The sequence below is a fragment of the Ctenopharyngodon idella genome, chromosome 9 (genome assembly GCF_019924925.1).
Source record: "Ctenopharyngodon idella isolate HZGC_01 chromosome 9, HZGC01, whole genome shotgun sequence".
In the NCBI taxonomy this organism is placed as follows: domain Eukaryota; kingdom Metazoa; phylum Chordata; class Actinopteri; order Cypriniformes; family Xenocyprididae; genus Ctenopharyngodon; species Ctenopharyngodon idella.
The window spans coordinates 8,126,735-8,146,483 of NC_067228.1; the positions used below are offsets into that span (position 1 = coordinate 8,126,735).

Here is a 19,749-nt window from a genome sequence, read left to right on the forward strand (position 1 = left end):
GCAATTTCTAAATCAAAATTGTTTCAAAGAAAATCCTACACCAGTTTTTTTTCCCAGTGTATTCACTGTATCATTGGGATGTTCGTTCCTAAAACTGCTGAAACAATATTACTATGAATAATTTACACAATTTTAAGAGATAATTAAAACATTCAAATTTTCCATTAAGTACGAGAAACAACCCAGCAGAAGTGATATCTTAAATCATGTACATAATAAATCATTCACATCCCAAATGTGATAAGCTTCTCCTAGATTTAAGTTAATATCCTGCTAATGTCTCCAGATAAGCACCTTCAAGATTTATTGGAGTTAATACTTGCTAATGGGTTTTTTATATAACATGTAATCAAACAATGGGTTAGTACATGAAATTGAAGGCAATGGAAGGCAATCAGGATGTAACAGACTTTTTATATATAGTTTTACAGTGCTGAGGGAAACTGATCCAAAACCTGTTTTAAAGGACAAATCAAGACTTTGGCAAAGGTACATTGATAAACCTCAAGGGTTTCATGGGGATTTACTGCAATTAATAAATACAAACTTTAGGGTCATTTGTTTACATATAATCAGATATAGTAAATCATTATGGAGCACTTTAGTGCTAAACAGTCCAGACCACCCCTTCAATGTTTTCTTTGAAGACAGAAGCACAAACTTCAAACCACTTTCACTTATACTTTGGCTTGAAAGATCCTCACTGAATTGAGGGTGCCATCTACTCCCAGAACAGCATGCCTTAAAGCTCACTGCAGTTTTCCAAACCTTCCCCTGTAATGAATCTGTTATTGATCTAGAGCTACAGACTCACATATGGCTAGACCTCAAGCACCCTGCTGGAAAGCAATCATAATATCCTCTCTCAGTGGCATGACTCCTCATGAAATCCCTGAAGGTTCAAGAAACATTTCTGCAAGGCATTGTTTTGTGCCTAGTACTCACACAAAACAAAGGTAAATAAAATCAAGGACCCCAAGCTATCGATTTTTTGTTTGCTGAACATGTCCACAAAAGCTCATTCATAGTAAATTGAATGCAACTTAAAAAACAACAAAGAAATTGAAAAGTCTAGGCAAGAAGGCAGAGTCCTTCTAATAGCATTTTTATTTTCTTATGATTCTATGATATACACACTACTGCTGAAAGGCTTATCACAATGAAAAACTGATACATGTGGACAGAAATTCACATTAGCCTACATGAAATATAACCTGCAAGCCCTTTTAACTATAATGCACAGGTGACAAAATCCATTTTGAATGTCATCTCATGATATCTTCTAATCTTACATAATTGATCCAGTATCAATCTGAGAAATCTTTAAAATACACCAACATTTTCACTTGACCTAATATTACACTGTTCTACTTAACACTCACTATCAAAGGATTCTTTTTTTTATTATTGTAGAACAACAGAGAGATAGCAAACCAAATAATGCCCAATGCACAGTGTATTGGTGCTGAGGTACCAGGATCAGGCACTTGAGTTTAAAGAACTCTGCCAAAATGGGGCAAGTTTCCAATTATCAAGGCAGAGCTTAACTGTTTTTTTTTGGCAGTGCTTATGTACTTGCTCTACTTGGTCAATGCTATAAAATAAGGAAAATAAAAATCCCATTAATCCAGCATTTAATATTCGGTTCTGAAACACCATTACATTAGCATACAAATTAATAAATTAATTCAAGAAATAATGTGATTTAAGCACCTGCAGAAAAACTGGAGCTTCTGCAGAGCTTGTTGTGAGGCACAAAGCGGCCACCACAGAGACTGCAGGACTTATGTAGGTCGACTGAGGGGAATGGGAACACTGAATTGCATCACGGAACAACTGTCAACACATTCATTGTGTGAAAACCCACTGAAAACATTCACAATCAAATCAAATAATACTGTAACTTGGGAACAGTGGGGTAAGATGTGTCAGTTAGTAATCTGTCACCCTCTTAAACCAACAAACTGGGCCATGTATTTAACTCTTTCCTTGACCGCATTTAAAAAAAAAAAAAAAAAAAAAAAAAAAGTTGCCAGCCACCGCCAGTATTTTTGATCATTATTTTTACAAAACTTTCATGGCTCCCAGAATATTCTGTTGTATGAATATCTGAACATAAGACATGAAAGAGCAGAGAAAATTGTGTTTTTGTCAAAGACTATGTCTGGATTAGATTCAGAACGATGATCATAACATAGATGGAGAAGACAGAGTCCATCAACACCCCCAAAGCTTGCACAGTCCTATACCTCTTGATAGTTGGCATTTCATTCGGTAACGTTGGGGAGTTTTGATTAATATGCTGTTTAATGTTTGATGATCATGTTATTTTACATGTGCATAAGCAATGCTTTTATCGCTTGTTTCTGCTTTTTTCTGTCACCTGTGTTTTGATTCTGAGATTCTGTACTCTTTCAGAAGAAGCATAATAGCACCCCTACAGTATAACAGTGAAAACATGGATTGCTGGAAATTTCCATCAATGGCTGGGAAAGAGTTAAAAAAGGGCTTTTTTTATGTGCTAGATTTTTGTAATGCTAAAATGTTTTTTTCTTTTGCATGTAAAAATTAGGGGCTTTCACACCGGAGGAACCTTTTCATAGTTCCTAGAACTACTGGCTGAAATGTTCACACCGCAGGAACTAGGAATGATTTTAGTTCTAGGAACTCCTTTTGGGGGAACTAAATTAGCTCCTACTTCAGAGTAGGGTCTAAACCAGCACTATAGGAACTATCAGTGATGTGAGTGTACGTTGATTAGTCAAACGCATGTCAAACACTGGCACCCGGCATTTTTAAAAAGCCATGTAAACACATTTACTTCAAGAACATGGTGATAACGGCATATAACTGTTGTCTGCAGGGTTGTGTTCTTTTCTCCGCCCCAATGATATGTAATACTGAAAGTTGTCATAGGAGATTTTTTCTCTTAGCCCCACTTTTTGCTCTTTCAGTCGCGTAAATTATGTGTTTACATTCCATCTTCATTATCACGAAACCCACGGCACAACAAACACAGCTCCAATCATGGCGTCTTCCATCCACCGGGTTTTAGTGTTTGTAAATCCCACGCCTAAAGACGCTGCTGTCGGCCGTTTCACAGTTCCTATTCCCGGTGCGAATGCAACCAGGAACATGGGCCGGGGGAGAAATTAATTCTTGGGGAACTATCCTAGTGGATAGTTAAAATAAATAAATAATTCAATAAAAAGATAAATTTCATGCATTATTTGCATTTGGTAATAATTGGTTTCAACTGCACAAAAATACTATTATAATAAAATATTTAAAATATTCAGAAAATTAAATGTTTTTCTTTTTATGAAAATGTATATAATATGCAGCAAAATAATACTTTGTAATAATAATTGTGCATTAGCTAAATGTTTTCTTTTTCTCATTTATGTTGATTTATATGTATTTGAAATGTAAATCTTTCATGTGTTCATCAGCGATTCATCATTTCTCCTTTCCTAGAGAACATCTTCAGTAAATGACACATCTTGCCCCACTCATCCTTATAAGGCTTGCTGTTGTGCCATCATCACTGTGCCAAACACATTCACTCCTACACTGCATTGATTGATGCTAGAGAACAGTGCTGATTGTGTCAAAGTCCTTACTAATTTGGGAGCTACTTGGCAGAGACTTGAGGTACTCCAGATGCCTCCTGGCATCTTCCTGGTTATGCCGTACGTAATAGATGACATAAGCGATAACCATCGTGAACCAACCAAACATGGTAACAAACATGGCCACATCAGTAGTCTTATGGTGGAAGTTACAAAAGTTTATGCCTGAATCCAAGACTTGGATGACAGGCTTGCCTGCGTACTCTTCCTGAACAGAGGTGTGGCAGCTCACCTCGTTCACCGTCTCGGGGTCCAGCCTGAGTTCGCGCAACACCTCCTGCAGGGTGCACTCACAGTGCCATGGGTTATTGGACAGGCTGATCTTGGCATGCAGCCGAGCAAAGGCCTCCTTGGGGACGCTTTGCATGTGATTATGGGATAAGTCGAGCGCCCGCAAGCTCTCCGTGACACCTTGAAAAGCCCCAGCGTCCACGGTTTCAATAGCGTTCCTTGATAAGTCCAACTCTTGGAGCCAGGGAAGATTTTTAAAAGCCTGGTTTGGGATTTTGGTTATGTGATTGGAGGACAGCTGAAGTGACACAGTATCGTGCGGAAGGTCGGGGGGAATCTCCTCAAGGTTGCGAGAGGAACACTGCACTACTGTCAAGCCATTCCTCTCGGAGCAGTGGCAGCTCTTGGGACAGGCAAAACCCATCACGCTCAAACAAATCACGGCTAAAAGTAATCTCAAGATAAGGGGATAGCCATGAGGGATGAAGACTTTCTTTGACACATGAGCCCCTCCAGGGTAAGTCATGTCCAGTTACTTACTTTCAGAATGCTCTACTGTTCAAGGGCAGCCATTGTTAATCCATGTCATATTGGAAAATTAATGAATAAACATTACAGGTCACTGTGTCATTCCAACAGCAGGAGTTTTTCCTTATTAACGCCCTTTGAGCACATGTAGAGTAGTGGTTTTAATTTTCAGGTGTTTGAAGCCATTGTGAATGTCCTGGAGAGAATCCAAATGAGTCAATCAACATCTGAAAGGCAATAAAAGATTTGAGAGGAAAAAGTTCTGCAGCCAAGCTTTAATTAGGCTAGAAACCAAAAGGAGAAGAAACATGAAGAGGGCTCCCTTCATTTAACATCCATCCTGCCAAGTCTGGAAACTGCAAGAACAAAAGGAAAACACAAGAATCACCCACACATAGATGTTGTGGATTAACAAAGTAACACATTCATATTTGATCAATATAAATATGAATTATAGACTGACTAAAAGAGAAAAAATGAAAATTCTGTTCTTCTCACCCTCATGTCATTACAAACCTATGACTTTCTTTTTTTTTTCTGTGGAACAAAAAGATATTTTGAAGAATGATCTAATTTTTATTTTTGGGTGAACTATCCCTTTAAGATGTGCTTTGTAACATGCAAAGCAACATCATATCACACAGAGTGCTCTGACCTGAAATGGCTCCAACCATGACAAAACAATTTTAGATAAGTCTCATAATCTTGCAGACGAATACATTTGTTATGCTGCATATAATCCAATAATATTAGAAAGGGCTGATTTATTAAAACAAAACAAATCAATTTCTCATTTGCTCCACAGCAACACAATGCTCATTAATGGCTATTAAAAACTCTAATGATGCAAACAAAAAAGAATTAGGCTCCTTTAGACATACGTACATTTTTTTTTTTAATATCCCATTCCCAATAGTTCACTCAAAAATGAAAATATCATTTACTCACCATCATGTCATTCCAAACCTGTAATTTTACCATCAGTGAAATCCAAAAGATGTAGGCCAGTGAGAATATCCCAGTTGTTTATTTCAACACAAGGAAAGTGAACACTGCTAAATACTGACAAACTCCAAATAGGATAAAATGGCTTCTCAGAAGTATCATAAAAGTTGTCCATATGACAACTATACTTCAAGTTTTTTGAAACTATATATGATCAAATTAAAGTCTGTTCATCAAACAAAGCTTGGAGCAGCTTTGAAATTCCTCATTGTGTGTCATGGAAGAACAAAAATAATACAGCGTCAGAACAACATGAGGGTGAGGAAAACACAAGATTTTAATTTCTGGGCGCACTATACCTTTAAGCTTAGAAGACGGGGGAGGAATACTTCATTCAAGAACAGATGATATGAACTCCTTACATTGTGCCGATCAATCAGATCATGAACCAGTCTACACGGATAGCTTACACTTTAGGGCATTTCACACTGCGCTTAACCCCAGGTTATCGTCTCTCTAAACCCAGCTTTTAACCCCAGGTAAAGGAACATTTCACACTTGTAATTTAGAAGCACCTCTTTTTACCCTGGGTTATGAAACCCTGCTCCGGAGCAGGGTTAGTACCGCTTTTGCTGTGTTAACCCTACATTGCAGTGCCAAACTTGTACAGTGTGAAACGATGCAGTGTTATAATGTTATGACTATCTGACAGTCAATCGTGTGCCTCATAACTTATTTTACATTTTGTGAAAAGCCCTTTTGTTAAAACCCCCTCTGCTGAGACAGCAAATCATTTTACAAGAGGCCGTAAGGCAGGTAGAAAATATTAATATGCCGAACACATGCTGCAGTGAAGCGACTTTCATTCTTTCCAGTAAAACTTTGTCACATGCAGGCAGCACTCGAGACATGTTGAATGCATCATTTTGAAAATGTCGAAATAAAAGATTAATTCGCTGGCAATGTACACAGCAAACACAGCTCAGGATTGATTGCTGTATCAGCAGCAGCTCAGTAGCAGTTGATTATTGTGATGGATACTAAAACCACAAGCCACATTTAGAATCCAATAGGATGCAAGTAGGCTACAATACATGGTTCATCTATAAAGGTGTGTTGCGAAAGAGAGATTGTACTAAGAGAGATACACCCCCAGCAAGCACATCATGGTTGCAGTTAGGTAAAGTCACAGTAAAACGTTTTAAAAACATCCTTAAGAAACCGCACATAGGCTAAAACTGAAAAAAAATTAAAAACATTTTAAAAACGTTGAAAATTTCTACTTGGTCAGTTTTCTTTAGCCTTAAAAATCAATATTTTTACTAAGGAAACAAAACCTGACCAAACTGCAACGTTTGTTTTAGCATAATCTTTGAATAAGACGTTTCAAAAACGTTACCTGTATGCAAACACGTAATTTGTCTGCTTTTTTAAACTTAACGTTACATGAACTTAAAAATAAAATTTGTGTCAATAACACGCAATGTAACCACCAAACGTTTCAACTATATTGTCAGTGGAGGAGACTTTTTGAATGAGCGCACGAGACGTTACTGTTTCCCCCGCGAAATAAAGGTTAAAGTGACTAGAAAGGGGAGTCTGAACAGGAGGGGCATTTTCTGAGGTAAGAGACTTTTACCTCACCGCAAATTATATCAAAAATCTTCTAAAAAGAAAGAAATGAACATATACGAGAGCAATGTAACAAGTAGGTACATGTAAGATGGAATATAAAAACAATAGCCCACAACTGGAAGTATGACTGTTTAGACTTGCATGAATCATATAGCTTTGATATTATTTGAGAGCGAACTAGACAACGCTGGACTATCAGTTTATCTCATCTTTCTGTCTTCTCTCATTGGCAAAGACGTAGGATATATGCTACTGGTAAACACTTTACATTGAAAAATGTACCTGACAAAACATGACGACGGTTATGTAGTACGAGGCTGGACTTGGTAGCGTACTACCTCATAACAACAGACTGGATACGAGAAAGGAACGCTGAAGTGAAATAGTAATCGCATTTAGACAATAATGTGGGAAATTAAGTCATTTTCAAACGAAACTGACCATAGTGCTTGTGAACCTTGTCTACTCAAAGTCTATATTTAATGACCACGCTTGAAAACACGTCCAATTATGTTATAGTATAAATTTGCACCTGTTATTACAATAAACAGCTGACTAGGGAATATAATATAGAATAGCATGTCAACCTAAATTCAATGGGGAACTACAAAAGACGTAATAATAATAAAATAAATGAAAAGATGAATGCAAGATTATCACAAACACATTACACGACCATACTGTATAAAAACAAGACAAAAAGACAAACCTTAATACTTTCCAGAACAAATTACAACTTACATTTAAGCTTTTCATGTACGGTTTAAAAAAAATTGCATGCGTTATCGTGACTTACCATACTTGTTGATACTTTAGAGGATCAGACGCCTTTGCAGTGAGTGTAAAAAGTGAAGAGCACACAGCAGCTATAAGACAGCCGCCTTGCGCTGATTGGATGGCGAGCCCTGTTTGCTGTGCCGGAGACTGACCGCTCGCTCCACCCGCGTTCTCACTGACTGCTCGTGGTGGGGATTTTGATTCATCCCAATGACTCGAATCAATTCACCACAAAGATTCATTCACGGGTTCGTTCAGTGACGCTTTCGGAATCTTTTGAATCAGTTCACCAAAAAGATTCGGTAACTGGTTCGTTCAGTGGTTCTTTTCTGCAGGTTACATCGTTACTCCAGTGGTGGAGACAAGTGTCGTTTTGTCTTAAAAGAAACAAAGCTCTAATAACATTTTTTCATAAAACATTATACTATTCCTGCAGAAATATTATACAAGCATCTTAACAGCAAAAGTATTAAAATGCCCTAAACTATATATATATATATATATATAATACATTTAATTCCAATTAAAATGTTAGTTCACTCAAAAATGAAAATAATGTCATTACTTATTCACCCTCATGTCGTTCCACACCCGTAAGACATTTGTTCATCTTCGGAACACAAATTAAGATATTTATGATGAAATATGAGGGTATCTGATCCACACATAGGCAGCAACGTTATTGCACCTTTTGATGTCCAGAAAGGCAGTTAAAAACATGGTTAAAATAGTCAACGTGACTTAAAGTTAAAGTTATGAAGCGATGAGAATACTTTTTGTGCGCAAGAACAAAACAAAAATGACGACTTTATTCAACAATTTGAACCGTTGTCATATGTAGTGAACTCAGTGCAGCGCTTCCTTGTATACGTCCAAATGCCGGCATATAGTTCTGATGTGCAGCAAAAGATTGTTGAGCTTCACAAAATAGAAAGTGGCTGTAAGAAAATAGCTAAAGCATTGAAAATCCCCATTTCCACTATCAGGGCAATAATTAAGAAGTTCCAATCAACTAAAGATGTTACAAATCTGCCTGGAAGAGGACGTGTGTCTAAATTGTCCTGATGAGCGATGAGGAGGAAAGTTTGAGTGGCCAAAGACTCTCCTTGGAGAGTCTGGAACTTCAAACAGGACCAGCTTCTATGGTCAGATGAAACTAAAAAAAGAGCTTTTTGGCAGCAAACTCACCAGATGGGTTTGGTGCACACATGGATAAAAAGTACCCCATGTCCACGGTTAAATATACTGCTGGATCTTTAATGTTGTATTTTTTCTGCTGGAGGTCCTGGACATCTTGTTCAGATACATGGTATCATGAATTCTATCAAATACCAACAGATAAAAAATCAAAACCTGACCGCTTCTGCTAGAAATCCAATAATGGGCTGTGGTTGGATCTTCCATCAGGACAATGATCCAAAACAAACATTAAAACCAACACAAAAATGTGTCACTGAGCAAAAAATGAAGCTTCTGCCATGGCCATCCTAGGCCCCTGACCTGAACCCTATAGAAAATGAGTGGAGTGAACTGAAGAGAAGAAACACCAACATGGAGCTGGGAATTTGAAGGATCTGGAGAGATTCTGCATGAAGGAATGGTCTCTGATCTCTTGTCAGGTGTTCTCAAAACTCATCAGGCATTATAGGTGAAGACTCAGAGCAGTTTTCTTGGCAAAAGGAGGTTGCAAAAAGTATTGAATAAAAGGGAGCAATAATTGTGACCAACGTGTTTTGGAGAAAAACATTTATTTCATAATGTGATTTTCCCCCCACTTTCAATTCTTTTCCTTCAATGAAAGTTTCGATATTTGCAATGCAGATTTATTTCTACAGTCATCTTTGATCATATGTACCAAGGGTGCCAATAATTCTGACCACAACTGTATATATATATATATATAGTACGTTTTGCCATTTTGTGTCATTAAAGACATGTATTTGCAGTAGTTTTTTTCCCCCATGTAATATATGAAAGAGTACATGAGGTTTGACCTCATAAATGCTAGAAGTTTTTTAAGATTGTGCAAACCAGTGAAAAGAGGATGCTGATACTGGCATACTGTGTAGCCTATTTGTAACATGGAAATATTCTGAGTGTTGATTGGAGACTGGACATTGAAGATTGGATGCGAATGTTCTCTAAAAGTAGATTTCTATTTACCTGACTTAAAGATTATACCTGTGCAAATACTTCCTAGTGCTGAGAATACAATTTAATCAGTATGATAAAATATTAATAGCATTTGTTGCATGTTTTGGAATACTTGAGAACATTTATCCAGGCCTGTATAAAACTCAACTATACCTGATTGTTGTGAAATGATTCAGGAACTAATTCAAATCCCTCAGCACAAACCTAGAATAGCCAACATCTCCTTATTTTGGCAGGACTGCAGAATATAAAATGACTCAACATAATGAGTAGTCTGTCAGTGACAGCTGACAGGTCAGACTATCACTGCACAGGATGGGAAACCTACTTGTCAAAACCTTGCTTATGTGACATACTCACAAGTCCTGTAATACTGGGTGCACTGCTCTAAATGAAGATAAAAATTATATTAAAACAATTTGTCTGTAGGGCATTGAGAAATTAAAGGAAAAATATGCATCAACGTCCACAACCAATTCATTTTATTTCTGGTTGAAACAATGTTTTATGTTAGCAGCAGAGCACATCACAACATTTTTTGTATTTTGAAAGCCTTATGGGCACATCATTTGCAGAATCCTATTAAATGTGGTAGTTCAGGGTTTCCTCCCTAAGGTAAAGATAAGAAAACTGCTCCTTTTTTAGTGTTGGATGTTCTCAAACTTATACAACGAATCCAGTTTCAAACAGGGCTGTAGTCCTCGAGATAATTAAAAGTGTGAAATCAAAGGCATTTAATTACTTACCACCACAGTGTTTGTTCCAACACCATCCACCAATTAAATCACATCAGTTACAGGGTGTGATTTACATCAAGCGAACTTGCCTAGTACAACGTATTACCTTAATTGCTTCAGTTGAATTATAGGTAATGTAGTTAAAAACCAACAAAAGTTTAAAAGTATTGAGGATACTGTGAACAGAACAGTCACCTCAGAGAGCTCCTCGCAACTGAAAATGTGAAGATAATTGGGACATTAGATGGAGTTCATAAAAAGAATAATGTTCAAATCTTCACTGAGACCTTGGTTTGAGAGCATAAGTCCCAAATGTTTCCCTCTGGAGAGCTTCTCCCCTTCTTTTATATTTTTCTCCACAGCTTTAATGACTTCAGTGTGACTGGAGTTTGTCTTTGGGCAGTTTCAGAATGCTAGTTTGTTACTCTAACAACCCACAACCAAACATTTCACAATATCTTCTTGTAACCAAACAACACCTATCTATACGTCCTTTACCATTCACCACAGATAAGAGAGTTTTGTTGTTGTTGTTGTTTGTTTGTTTTTTGGCATTATACTGGTTTTCATTGTACATTTTGCTGATGGCAGACACTCACTGACCTCCTTTTATTGTTTTGTGTTTTGTAAGCAGTTCTCCGAATTCTTATTTCCTCAGCTGCTCATTGTACTTGGGGCACTATTTTTATCTTCCAGCCATTTACTAGAATTGCATAAGAGGCCATTTCTACTAATAGAAACTAGTGCACTGGTGGGACAGATTCACCCTAATGTATTTTAATGTAGATATAGAAAAATATATGAAAATACAGTATATGTAATAAAAAGCACAAAAAACTCAAAATTATTTAGCATGTATGGCATGACATGGAAATGGCACAAATAATAAAAGAATTTTACATAAAGCAATACAGCTGCTGCAACTTTTCATTCAGTCCTTCAAACTGTGTGACCAGAAATCACTGTCTCTTTTATTTCAGTCTGCTGCAAAAAGTAAATCAGATCAATGCATTTTTACAATGCCCAGAGCTCTAATAAACTTGTTCTCACCATGCAAAAGTATGAGTTTTAAAACAAACCAAAAAAGTGCCAATAAGTGCACATAAAAATAAGCCTTTTACAACCCCAATTCCAGAACAGTTGGGACATTTTGTAAAACACAATAAAATCAAGAACCTGTGATTTGTTAATTCTCTTAAACCTCTATTTAACTGACAAAAGTGCAGAAAAAAAATCAATGTTTTCACTGACCAACGTAATTGCGTTTTGTAAATATAAACAATTTTAGATTTTGATGGCTGCAACACTCCAAAAAGTTGGGACAGAGGCAAAATAAAAGTGAAAAGATCTCAGAATATCCAAGTTAAACTGTTTTGAAACAGTCCACAATTGGCAGTTGAATTAGTAAAGGTGAGGGTATCACGTTTGGCTATAAAAGAAGCATCCACCAAAGGCTCAGTCTTAGGGTCACAGCTCATCACTTTGTGCCAAATTTCATGAGAAAATTGTCAAACAATGCAGAGCTCAGTTCAGATGGTCCAAAAGACAGTGGAAATGTATGCTGAGATGAAAGCGACCATCCAGACTTTCATCAGCGACAGGTGCAAAAGCAAATATCTGTCATGGGATGGGGGTGCATCGGTGCAAAGGGGTGACTTGCATATGTGTGAAGGTACCATTGACGTGGAGGTGTATAATGGGATTGTACAGAGACATATACTGCCAATCAAGACGACATCTTTCCTGGGAAGCAAGACAATGCCAGGCCTCATTCTGCATGTGCTACATCAGAGTGGTTTCTAGACACCATAGAGATGTGCTTGACTGGTGGGCCTGCAGTCCAGATCTGTCTCTTATTGAAAATGTACGGCCCATCATGAAAAGAAGAATCAGACAACGACGACCACGGACTGTTGAGCAGCTGTCTTGTATCAGGCGAGATTGGGAAAAAATTCCACTTGCAAAACTGCAACAATTACCTAGCAAACACTGGTCCGACGGCAACGTCGATGTCCCTGGCCAAAAATAGTTGCGGTAGAACGGCATAAATCAGTAAAAATATGTAACACAGAACATTCAGATACATTTGTACATGTCTACAATTCTCTGGGATTGCATGTATAATTGTTACTTTGACTATAAGCTACGTGTAGTTTAATATATAATGCTTAATTAATTAATTAATTAATAACATCTAAGTTATCCTAAATTTCATTTTGGAATTATTTTTCAACCATGGCGGGACGAGTCGGAGCCTCAGAGGGAGGTATTTTCAACAGTCATTTGGGTCATTTCTGTCCCAAAATACAATGAAGTTGGTCAGTTAAGACATTGAAAATCTTTTCTTTATACTTTTGTCAGTTAATTAAAGGTTAAAGAGAAATTATGTTTTATTAACCAAGTTCGGGAGGAGCACGTTTTGATAATTAACATAATTAACATGGGAAGAGCACATTCAGTTAATCAACTCAATTAGCATCAGGAGGTATATATACAGCAGACTTACCTCTGTTCTTTGACGGTTTTATTGCATTTTACAAAATGTCCCAACTTTTCTGGAAATGGGGTTGTAGAAATATTGCTTCCTGGTTGATTTTGTTAGTTGAGTCCAATCATTGCAGGAGTAGATAGCTATTTCAGAAATTACAGATGACCTGCAATCGCTCAGTCTAAACGAACAAGAATTGAGTGACAGTATGGACAGCAGTCTGTCTGCACTTGCAGTTAGACGTTTGTCATTCTGCTTTGAGATTTCTTACAGCTATATGACACATCATGGCACCCAACTGAGATAAAAGTAGACTTTAAATTACTAAGATAATATTCCCAATTTGGTGATCCCCTTGAGGAAGATTGAATTTAGATTGAAGGGTTGTATTTAGATTAATGAATATTTCAACACATCACCTACCTCAATGTGCTTCGGATTGATTGAAAGTTAAAAGTGAAAGAGTCATGCAAGTGAGCTGTGATTTATAGCCCATAAGATCACAAACAGCAGTCTGGGCAGAACAAAACAAACTACTGTAGAAAAAAAAAAAGTCTATACTGATTTGGTTGATAAGAGAACATGAATGTTACACTCCATGTTGAGCAGATCTGGACTCTTAATGGTGTGTGTGGAGACATTTAAAGAAAAGGTCTCTTTGACCTTTCTGTTTAACTACGGTAGATTAGATACATTATTAATGTTCATCCTTGCTGAAGTGGACAGTTATGAAAAGATAAAAGAAAGATGGTGGTATTCACTTATGAGAAAGTGAGGCTTCTAGTGTATATCAAGCTATAATCCCATAAAAATTCAGTTATTGGATTCATCCATTTTAATGTGAAAAGCGTCCTGTTTCTATCTCTTTTTGAAGGGCTATATCACTCTTCTATTAGTTTCATTGTTCTGCTGCCCATTGGAAAATGTTATTGCACACAGGTTACTCTTTAGCTCTTAAGACTCAATGGAGCTCTTCTCAGTTAAATTTCAGTTGTTTCTCCTAAAAATCCTTAGAAATAAACAGACACAAAAGAGAAAACAGTTGACATACAGCACAGTGAGAGTATAATAATTGTGGATAGCATAGCTCAGATAATTTGGTTTTATTAGAATTTAAAATTTTTTAGTTAACATCAAATGACCTGACCTTTTATTGCAGAATTAAAGGATTAATTCACCCAAAAATGAAATTTCTGTCATTAAGTACTCACCCGTATGTCGTTCCAAACCTGTAAGACCTTCGTTCATCTTCAGAACACAAATTAAGATATTTTTGATGAAATCCAAGAGTTTTTTTTTTTTAACCCCAATAGAAAGCAATGTAATTACCGTCATTCAAGCTCCAGAAAAGTACTAAAGACATTGTTAAAATTGTCAACGTGACTACAGTGGTTTAACCTTAATGTGTGAAGCGACGAGAATACTTTTTGTGTGCAAAAACAAAACAAAGATAACGACTTTATTCAATAATTTCTGGCTCAGTATTGGCCGGCTCCTGCATCAGCATGACACGCATGCGTCGTGGTGGTCATGTGAACAGCGTCGGCCAATACTAAGCCGGCATTCGTATGTAAAAACGGAAGCGCTGAACTGCGTTCACTGCGTCAACTGCATACGAGTCTGAAAGGGTAGAGAAGATATTGTTATTGTTAGATATTGTTAAATAAAGTCATTATTTTTGTTTTGTTTTTGCACACAAAAAGTATTCTCGTAACATTAGGGTTGAACCACTATAGAGTCACGCTGACTATTTTAACGATGTCTTTAGTACTTTTCTGGACCTTGAATGACGGTAATTACGTTGCTTTCTATTGGGGATAAATAAAAAAAAAACCTCTTGGATTTAATCAAGGTTCCAAGGAGACGCAGAGTAAGTGTCATTGCATGGTCCTTAGCCATGAACAAACTTTACTTAACTGTTTATTAAGGCAGCTCATTTTCTCTTTCAATACACCTTCACCTCAATGAATTCCTCTTCTTGAGCATCTTTAATGGATAAATTACGTGTGTCAAGTCCCAAAAGAGAATTCTGCCTCTGTAACCATTGGGCTAATTCAAGCGAATCAGTGCTGCGACAAAGCAAATCCATCTCCTCTGATGGGTTGGTTCCTGATTAAAATACGCTTTTAACCCACTTAGATTTATCACAATTATCCTTCAAGGTCCAGCCAGGGTTTGCTGGTCACTGTCACCAATCTGCAAACCAAGTCCCACAGCGCACCTACATTAGTCAGAGCCAAGACGAACCGAGTGTTTCAGAGGTTAATTAAAAAACCTGCTCTTACAACGCATAAGCGCTGTGACAATCCAATGTGAAACAATCCTACGAGAAGCACTAGACAGACTCCGTAGCGGATGAGAGGTACTGAGCTGTGAAAAAGGGAAATTATTTTGTCCTGTATTGTGTGTTAAACGGTCAGCCATGCACAGAGCTGATAACAATGCAATGCCCGGAAATTTGAATGGCTTCTGAAGAAACTGGAGCCTGGAAAATTCAATCAACAGTTTAAAGACCTCAGGTTTAGGCAGCATGTACAACGCAAATTTAATACAGATTTCCAAATAACATTTTAGACCTTGTGATATCTGTGGTCATCTGTTCCAAACCCGTAGGACTTTCGTTCATCTTTGGAACACAAATGAAGATCTTTTTAATGAAATCTGAGAGCTTTCTGTCCCTCCATAGACAGCTATGCAACTGACACTTTGATGCTTCAAAAAGTTCATAAAGAGATCGTAAAATTAATCCATATGAATTGAGTGGTTTAGTCCAAATTTTCTTAAGAGACTTGATTATATGATGAACAGATTTAATTTAGGCTTTTATTCGCATATAAACATTGATCAGTGAACATAAACAGAAGCTCCACCAAACTCTTCCGGAAGCTCAAACGTGCTGCGTAACACACAAGAACGAATCTCATTGGTTCTCACACACGTCAAGCAAACAGGCTTGAACTTCCTTTTACCACAACAGATGTGTGAGTTGATGAATGTTGATATGCGAATAAAAGCCTAAATTCAATCTGTTCATCATATAGAGCGATTGTGTCTCTTCAGAAAAAATTGACTAAACCACTCAATTCATATGGATTAGTTTTACAATCTCTTTATGAACTTTTTGAAGCATCAAAGTGGTAGTTGTGTAGCTGTCTATGGAGGGACAGAAAACGCTCAGATTTCACCAAAAACATCTTCATTTGTGTTCCGAAGATGAACAAAAGTCTTACAGGTTTGGAATGACATGAGGGTGAGTAATTAATGACTGATTTTTCATTTTTGGGTGAAATATCCCTTTAATTCGGTGAGATTTTTTTTTTAATCCATAGAGGTTCAAATTACTAACCTTTAAATTATCATGAAACAGAAATAGCAACCGTCATTTCTGTCCTTTTGTGACGTATATCTGAGTGAAACAGTGTCTCGAACAAGAAAAAATTTAGGGTGGGACTGGATTTTGTCCATTGGGAATTGATTGAATCATTGGATCAAGGGAGAAGGGACATTGCTTATTGATTTGAACAAATCATAGAAGCTTGTTCAAATCCCTAACCTTAAAGGGTTAGTTCACCCAAAAATGAAAATAATGTCATTTATTACTCACCCTCATGCCGTTCCACACCCGTAAGACCTTCGTTAATCTTCGGAACGCAAATTAAGATATTTTTGTTGAAATCCGATGGCTCAGTGAGGCCTGCATAGCCAGCAATGACATTTCCTCTCTCAAGATCCATTATATAGTGATGGCCAATTTCAAAACACTGCTTCCTGAAGCTGATTCGGATAGCATGTCAAAACGCCAAACTGCTGAAATCACGTGACTTTGGCACTCCGAACCGCTGATTCGACACGCTGATTCAATCAACACTCCGAAGCTTCATGAAGCAGTGTTTTGAAATCGGCCATCACTATATAAGTCGTTATTTTGTTTCTTTGGCGCACCAAAAATATTCTTGTCGCTTTATAATATTATTATTGAACCACTGTACTCACATGAACTGATTTAAATATGTTTTTAGTACATTAATGGATCTTGAGAGAGGAAGTGTCATTGCTGGCTATTTAGGCCTCACTGAGCCATTGGGTTTCAACAAAAATATCTTAATTTTTGTTACGAAGATGAACAAAAATTCAGGTCTTACGGGTGTGGAACAGCATGAGGGTGAGTAATAAATGACATTATTTTCATTTTTTGGTGAACTAACCCTTTAAAGCTGGCATGAAAAGGAAAAATAGGGCAGGAATTTTGTCCACTGGGAATTGATTGGATCGTTGGATCAAGGGAGAAGGGACATTAAAGTTTTTGATTAAACATTACAAAGGATTAAAAAATAATGATGTGCATGGATAAACTGTCCATAAACATTCCATAAAAAATAAGAATTCTCAATTTTGATTTCATGGTGACTTTAAATATGAGAAATTAAAATGATGATCGCTTTAGCAAACACCACAGTGTCTCTGCACTAAAGGCTAATAAGCTTATGGTGATCTACAATTCATGACTTAAAAAATTCAGAACATTATATAATATGAAGTGGATTGACTTTTATCATTTCCAAGATCACATGCCTGCAGTAGATCTCTGTCTTATCTTTTAAATACACATTAAATGTCCTATCTTGATGAATAATTGATGGAGAAAAAAACACCTAATTAGTTTCCATGCCCCATTTTATCCAACATAAAAGCCAACCTTTCAGTAATTCAGAGGGTGGCACCCAAGGGATTTGGGCGTTTTGCTCTGTGATTGACATTGAAATGTATCCTGCTCCACACATTTATGAACAAAGTGATTTTTTTTTTTTTTTTTTAATAAGTGTAATTCATTTAATCTTTGCATTGGCTGTCTAGCAAACCCAAAATTATGCTAAAGCCTTGCTGAAGATTCAATGTTGTTTTTAACTTAAGCTTATTTATTTTGTCAGCTGCGTTCTTAATGAATTGAGTTTCTTTTATTGGCAGCTATGCTTTATGCAACTTCAAATAAGGCTGTCAGGACACATGGGAATCACATATTATTGGGTTTTAGTATATTTAGGATGAAGTCAGATCCTCAGGGCACAGTTTTAATTCAGAATATTGTCAGTGGAAATTGAATGTCATATCAAGAGATGAAGATATAATGAGTTAGTGCACATCTAAGAGAAATATTCTACAGAAGGAAATAGAACACTTGAAAAAAATCCCCTTTAGCTTGACATATTTAAGATCACAACACAATGCAATGTCTGCAAGCAGCTGCAGAGTTATGGAAGAACAGGCAATTGAATACATGTTGAAAAGAAATATAGGAGCTACCCACTGTTTATCAAATCTTACAGGGATAGGTCAGATTCTGCCACCATTTACTCACCCTGATGCCATTCCAAACCTTTCTTTCTTTTGTGGAACACAGAAAAAGGTATTCTAAAGAATGTTGTGGTCCAAACAAGATTGAATTTAATTGTATGGACCAAAAGATTTTTCAGAAATTAGAATATCTAAAAGTATATATCAACTCTCATGAAAATTCTGCATTCTAAATTGCTTAAAAATATTATTAATACTATATCAATACAGACCTTTTCTAAACCTCTCTTTTTGCAAATGGAGTTTCACAGCAGTAGATTATACAGCAGCAGTCAATTGTCCAAAAAATTCAATAACAGAAATCCCCCCTACAATGGTCAATTTTATTCAAGAAACTGAAAAGCATATGGAGTTTCGGATAACTACACAGACTACCGGTGATAACACAACAAACACTGAAGTTATGGGCTGTTTATCCTCTGGACTGTACCTTGTCTACTCTTTTCCAGGGGGGACATGCACAGCCAAATGTATTCAGGGATTTAGGGAGGGCAATCAAGAGGTGTTTTAATTTGAGCTTATTTCTGGCAGGGAACAAACTGAGGCCAATGACGAAGGGTGGGTAGAGGTGACCTCCTCTCCCCCTGGAGTGACGTACTAATTTTGAAGCATAGCGGTGATCAAGGGCCATTTCTGCTGCCTTCCCTTGGTGTTCAAGAGAGGCCGGCAGGATCAACCGGCGATTAGCCACACTGCCATTTTTAATTTAAAGAAAATGACTTTGAGTTTTATTAGTGCTGTAGAGAACCTTGTGCAACAGAATTACAGAGGACAGCGAATAAACTTTTGTTCAAAACTTGATGGATTTTAAATAACAGTTCAGGTTGTTTGTGGTTCCCAGGTGATTCCTGTATATGTGCAACCTTGAATCTTGCTATACGCTCTCTGCAGAGAAGAAAGCATCATAGAAACCTATAGCCACTGGCTATTATTGATTATGTCACACTTGAAGAAGATCTTCAGCCTGACAATTAATCACTTTAAATGCAATTGTATAATGCTTGTTTGTGGTTATGCAAGGTAAAGCATCTCAAAAAATGTAAGGTTTATACTAAATATTAAGTTAAAGAACACCTGGTCACACTAAAACTGTTCTTGAGGCAGTCATATACAGGTCAATTTACATGAAGGTAATTACAACATTTAGCGACCTCTAGTGGTAAGGATTGGCAAAAAGTGCCAAAGTATTACTGGTTTGCTTTATATATACAGTAAAACGCAAAATCTTTCAGCCATTTTTGATATTTTTTTTTATATATTTTTACTAGTG

The 19,749-nt window shown here is 36.9% G+C and overlaps 1 protein-coding gene across 1 annotated transcript; it reads right to left on the minus strand.

The window, feature by feature from the left end:
• Positions 1-333: 333 nt before the first annotated feature.
• lrrc3 (leucine rich repeat containing 3) lies at positions 334-7,910 on the minus strand. Its single transcript, XM_051906892.1, has 2 exons — positions 7,768-7,910; positions 334-4,747 (listed from the first exon to the last, which is right to left on the minus strand). The coding sequence occupies exon 2, from the start codon at positions 4,387-4,389 to the stop codon at positions 3,589-3,591; it is 801 nt and encodes a 266-aa protein (XP_051762852.1). The 5' UTR covers positions 4,390-4,747; positions 7,768-7,910; the 3' UTR covers positions 334-3,588.
• Between the last annotated feature and the right edge of the window lie 11,839 nt (positions 7,911-19,749).

Excerpts from the sequence above, each read along its gene's own strand:
- lrrc3 (XM_051906892.1), bottom strand. The coding sequence starts at position 4,389 with ATGACTTACCCTGGAGGGGCTCATGTGTCAAAGAAAGTCTTCATCCCT.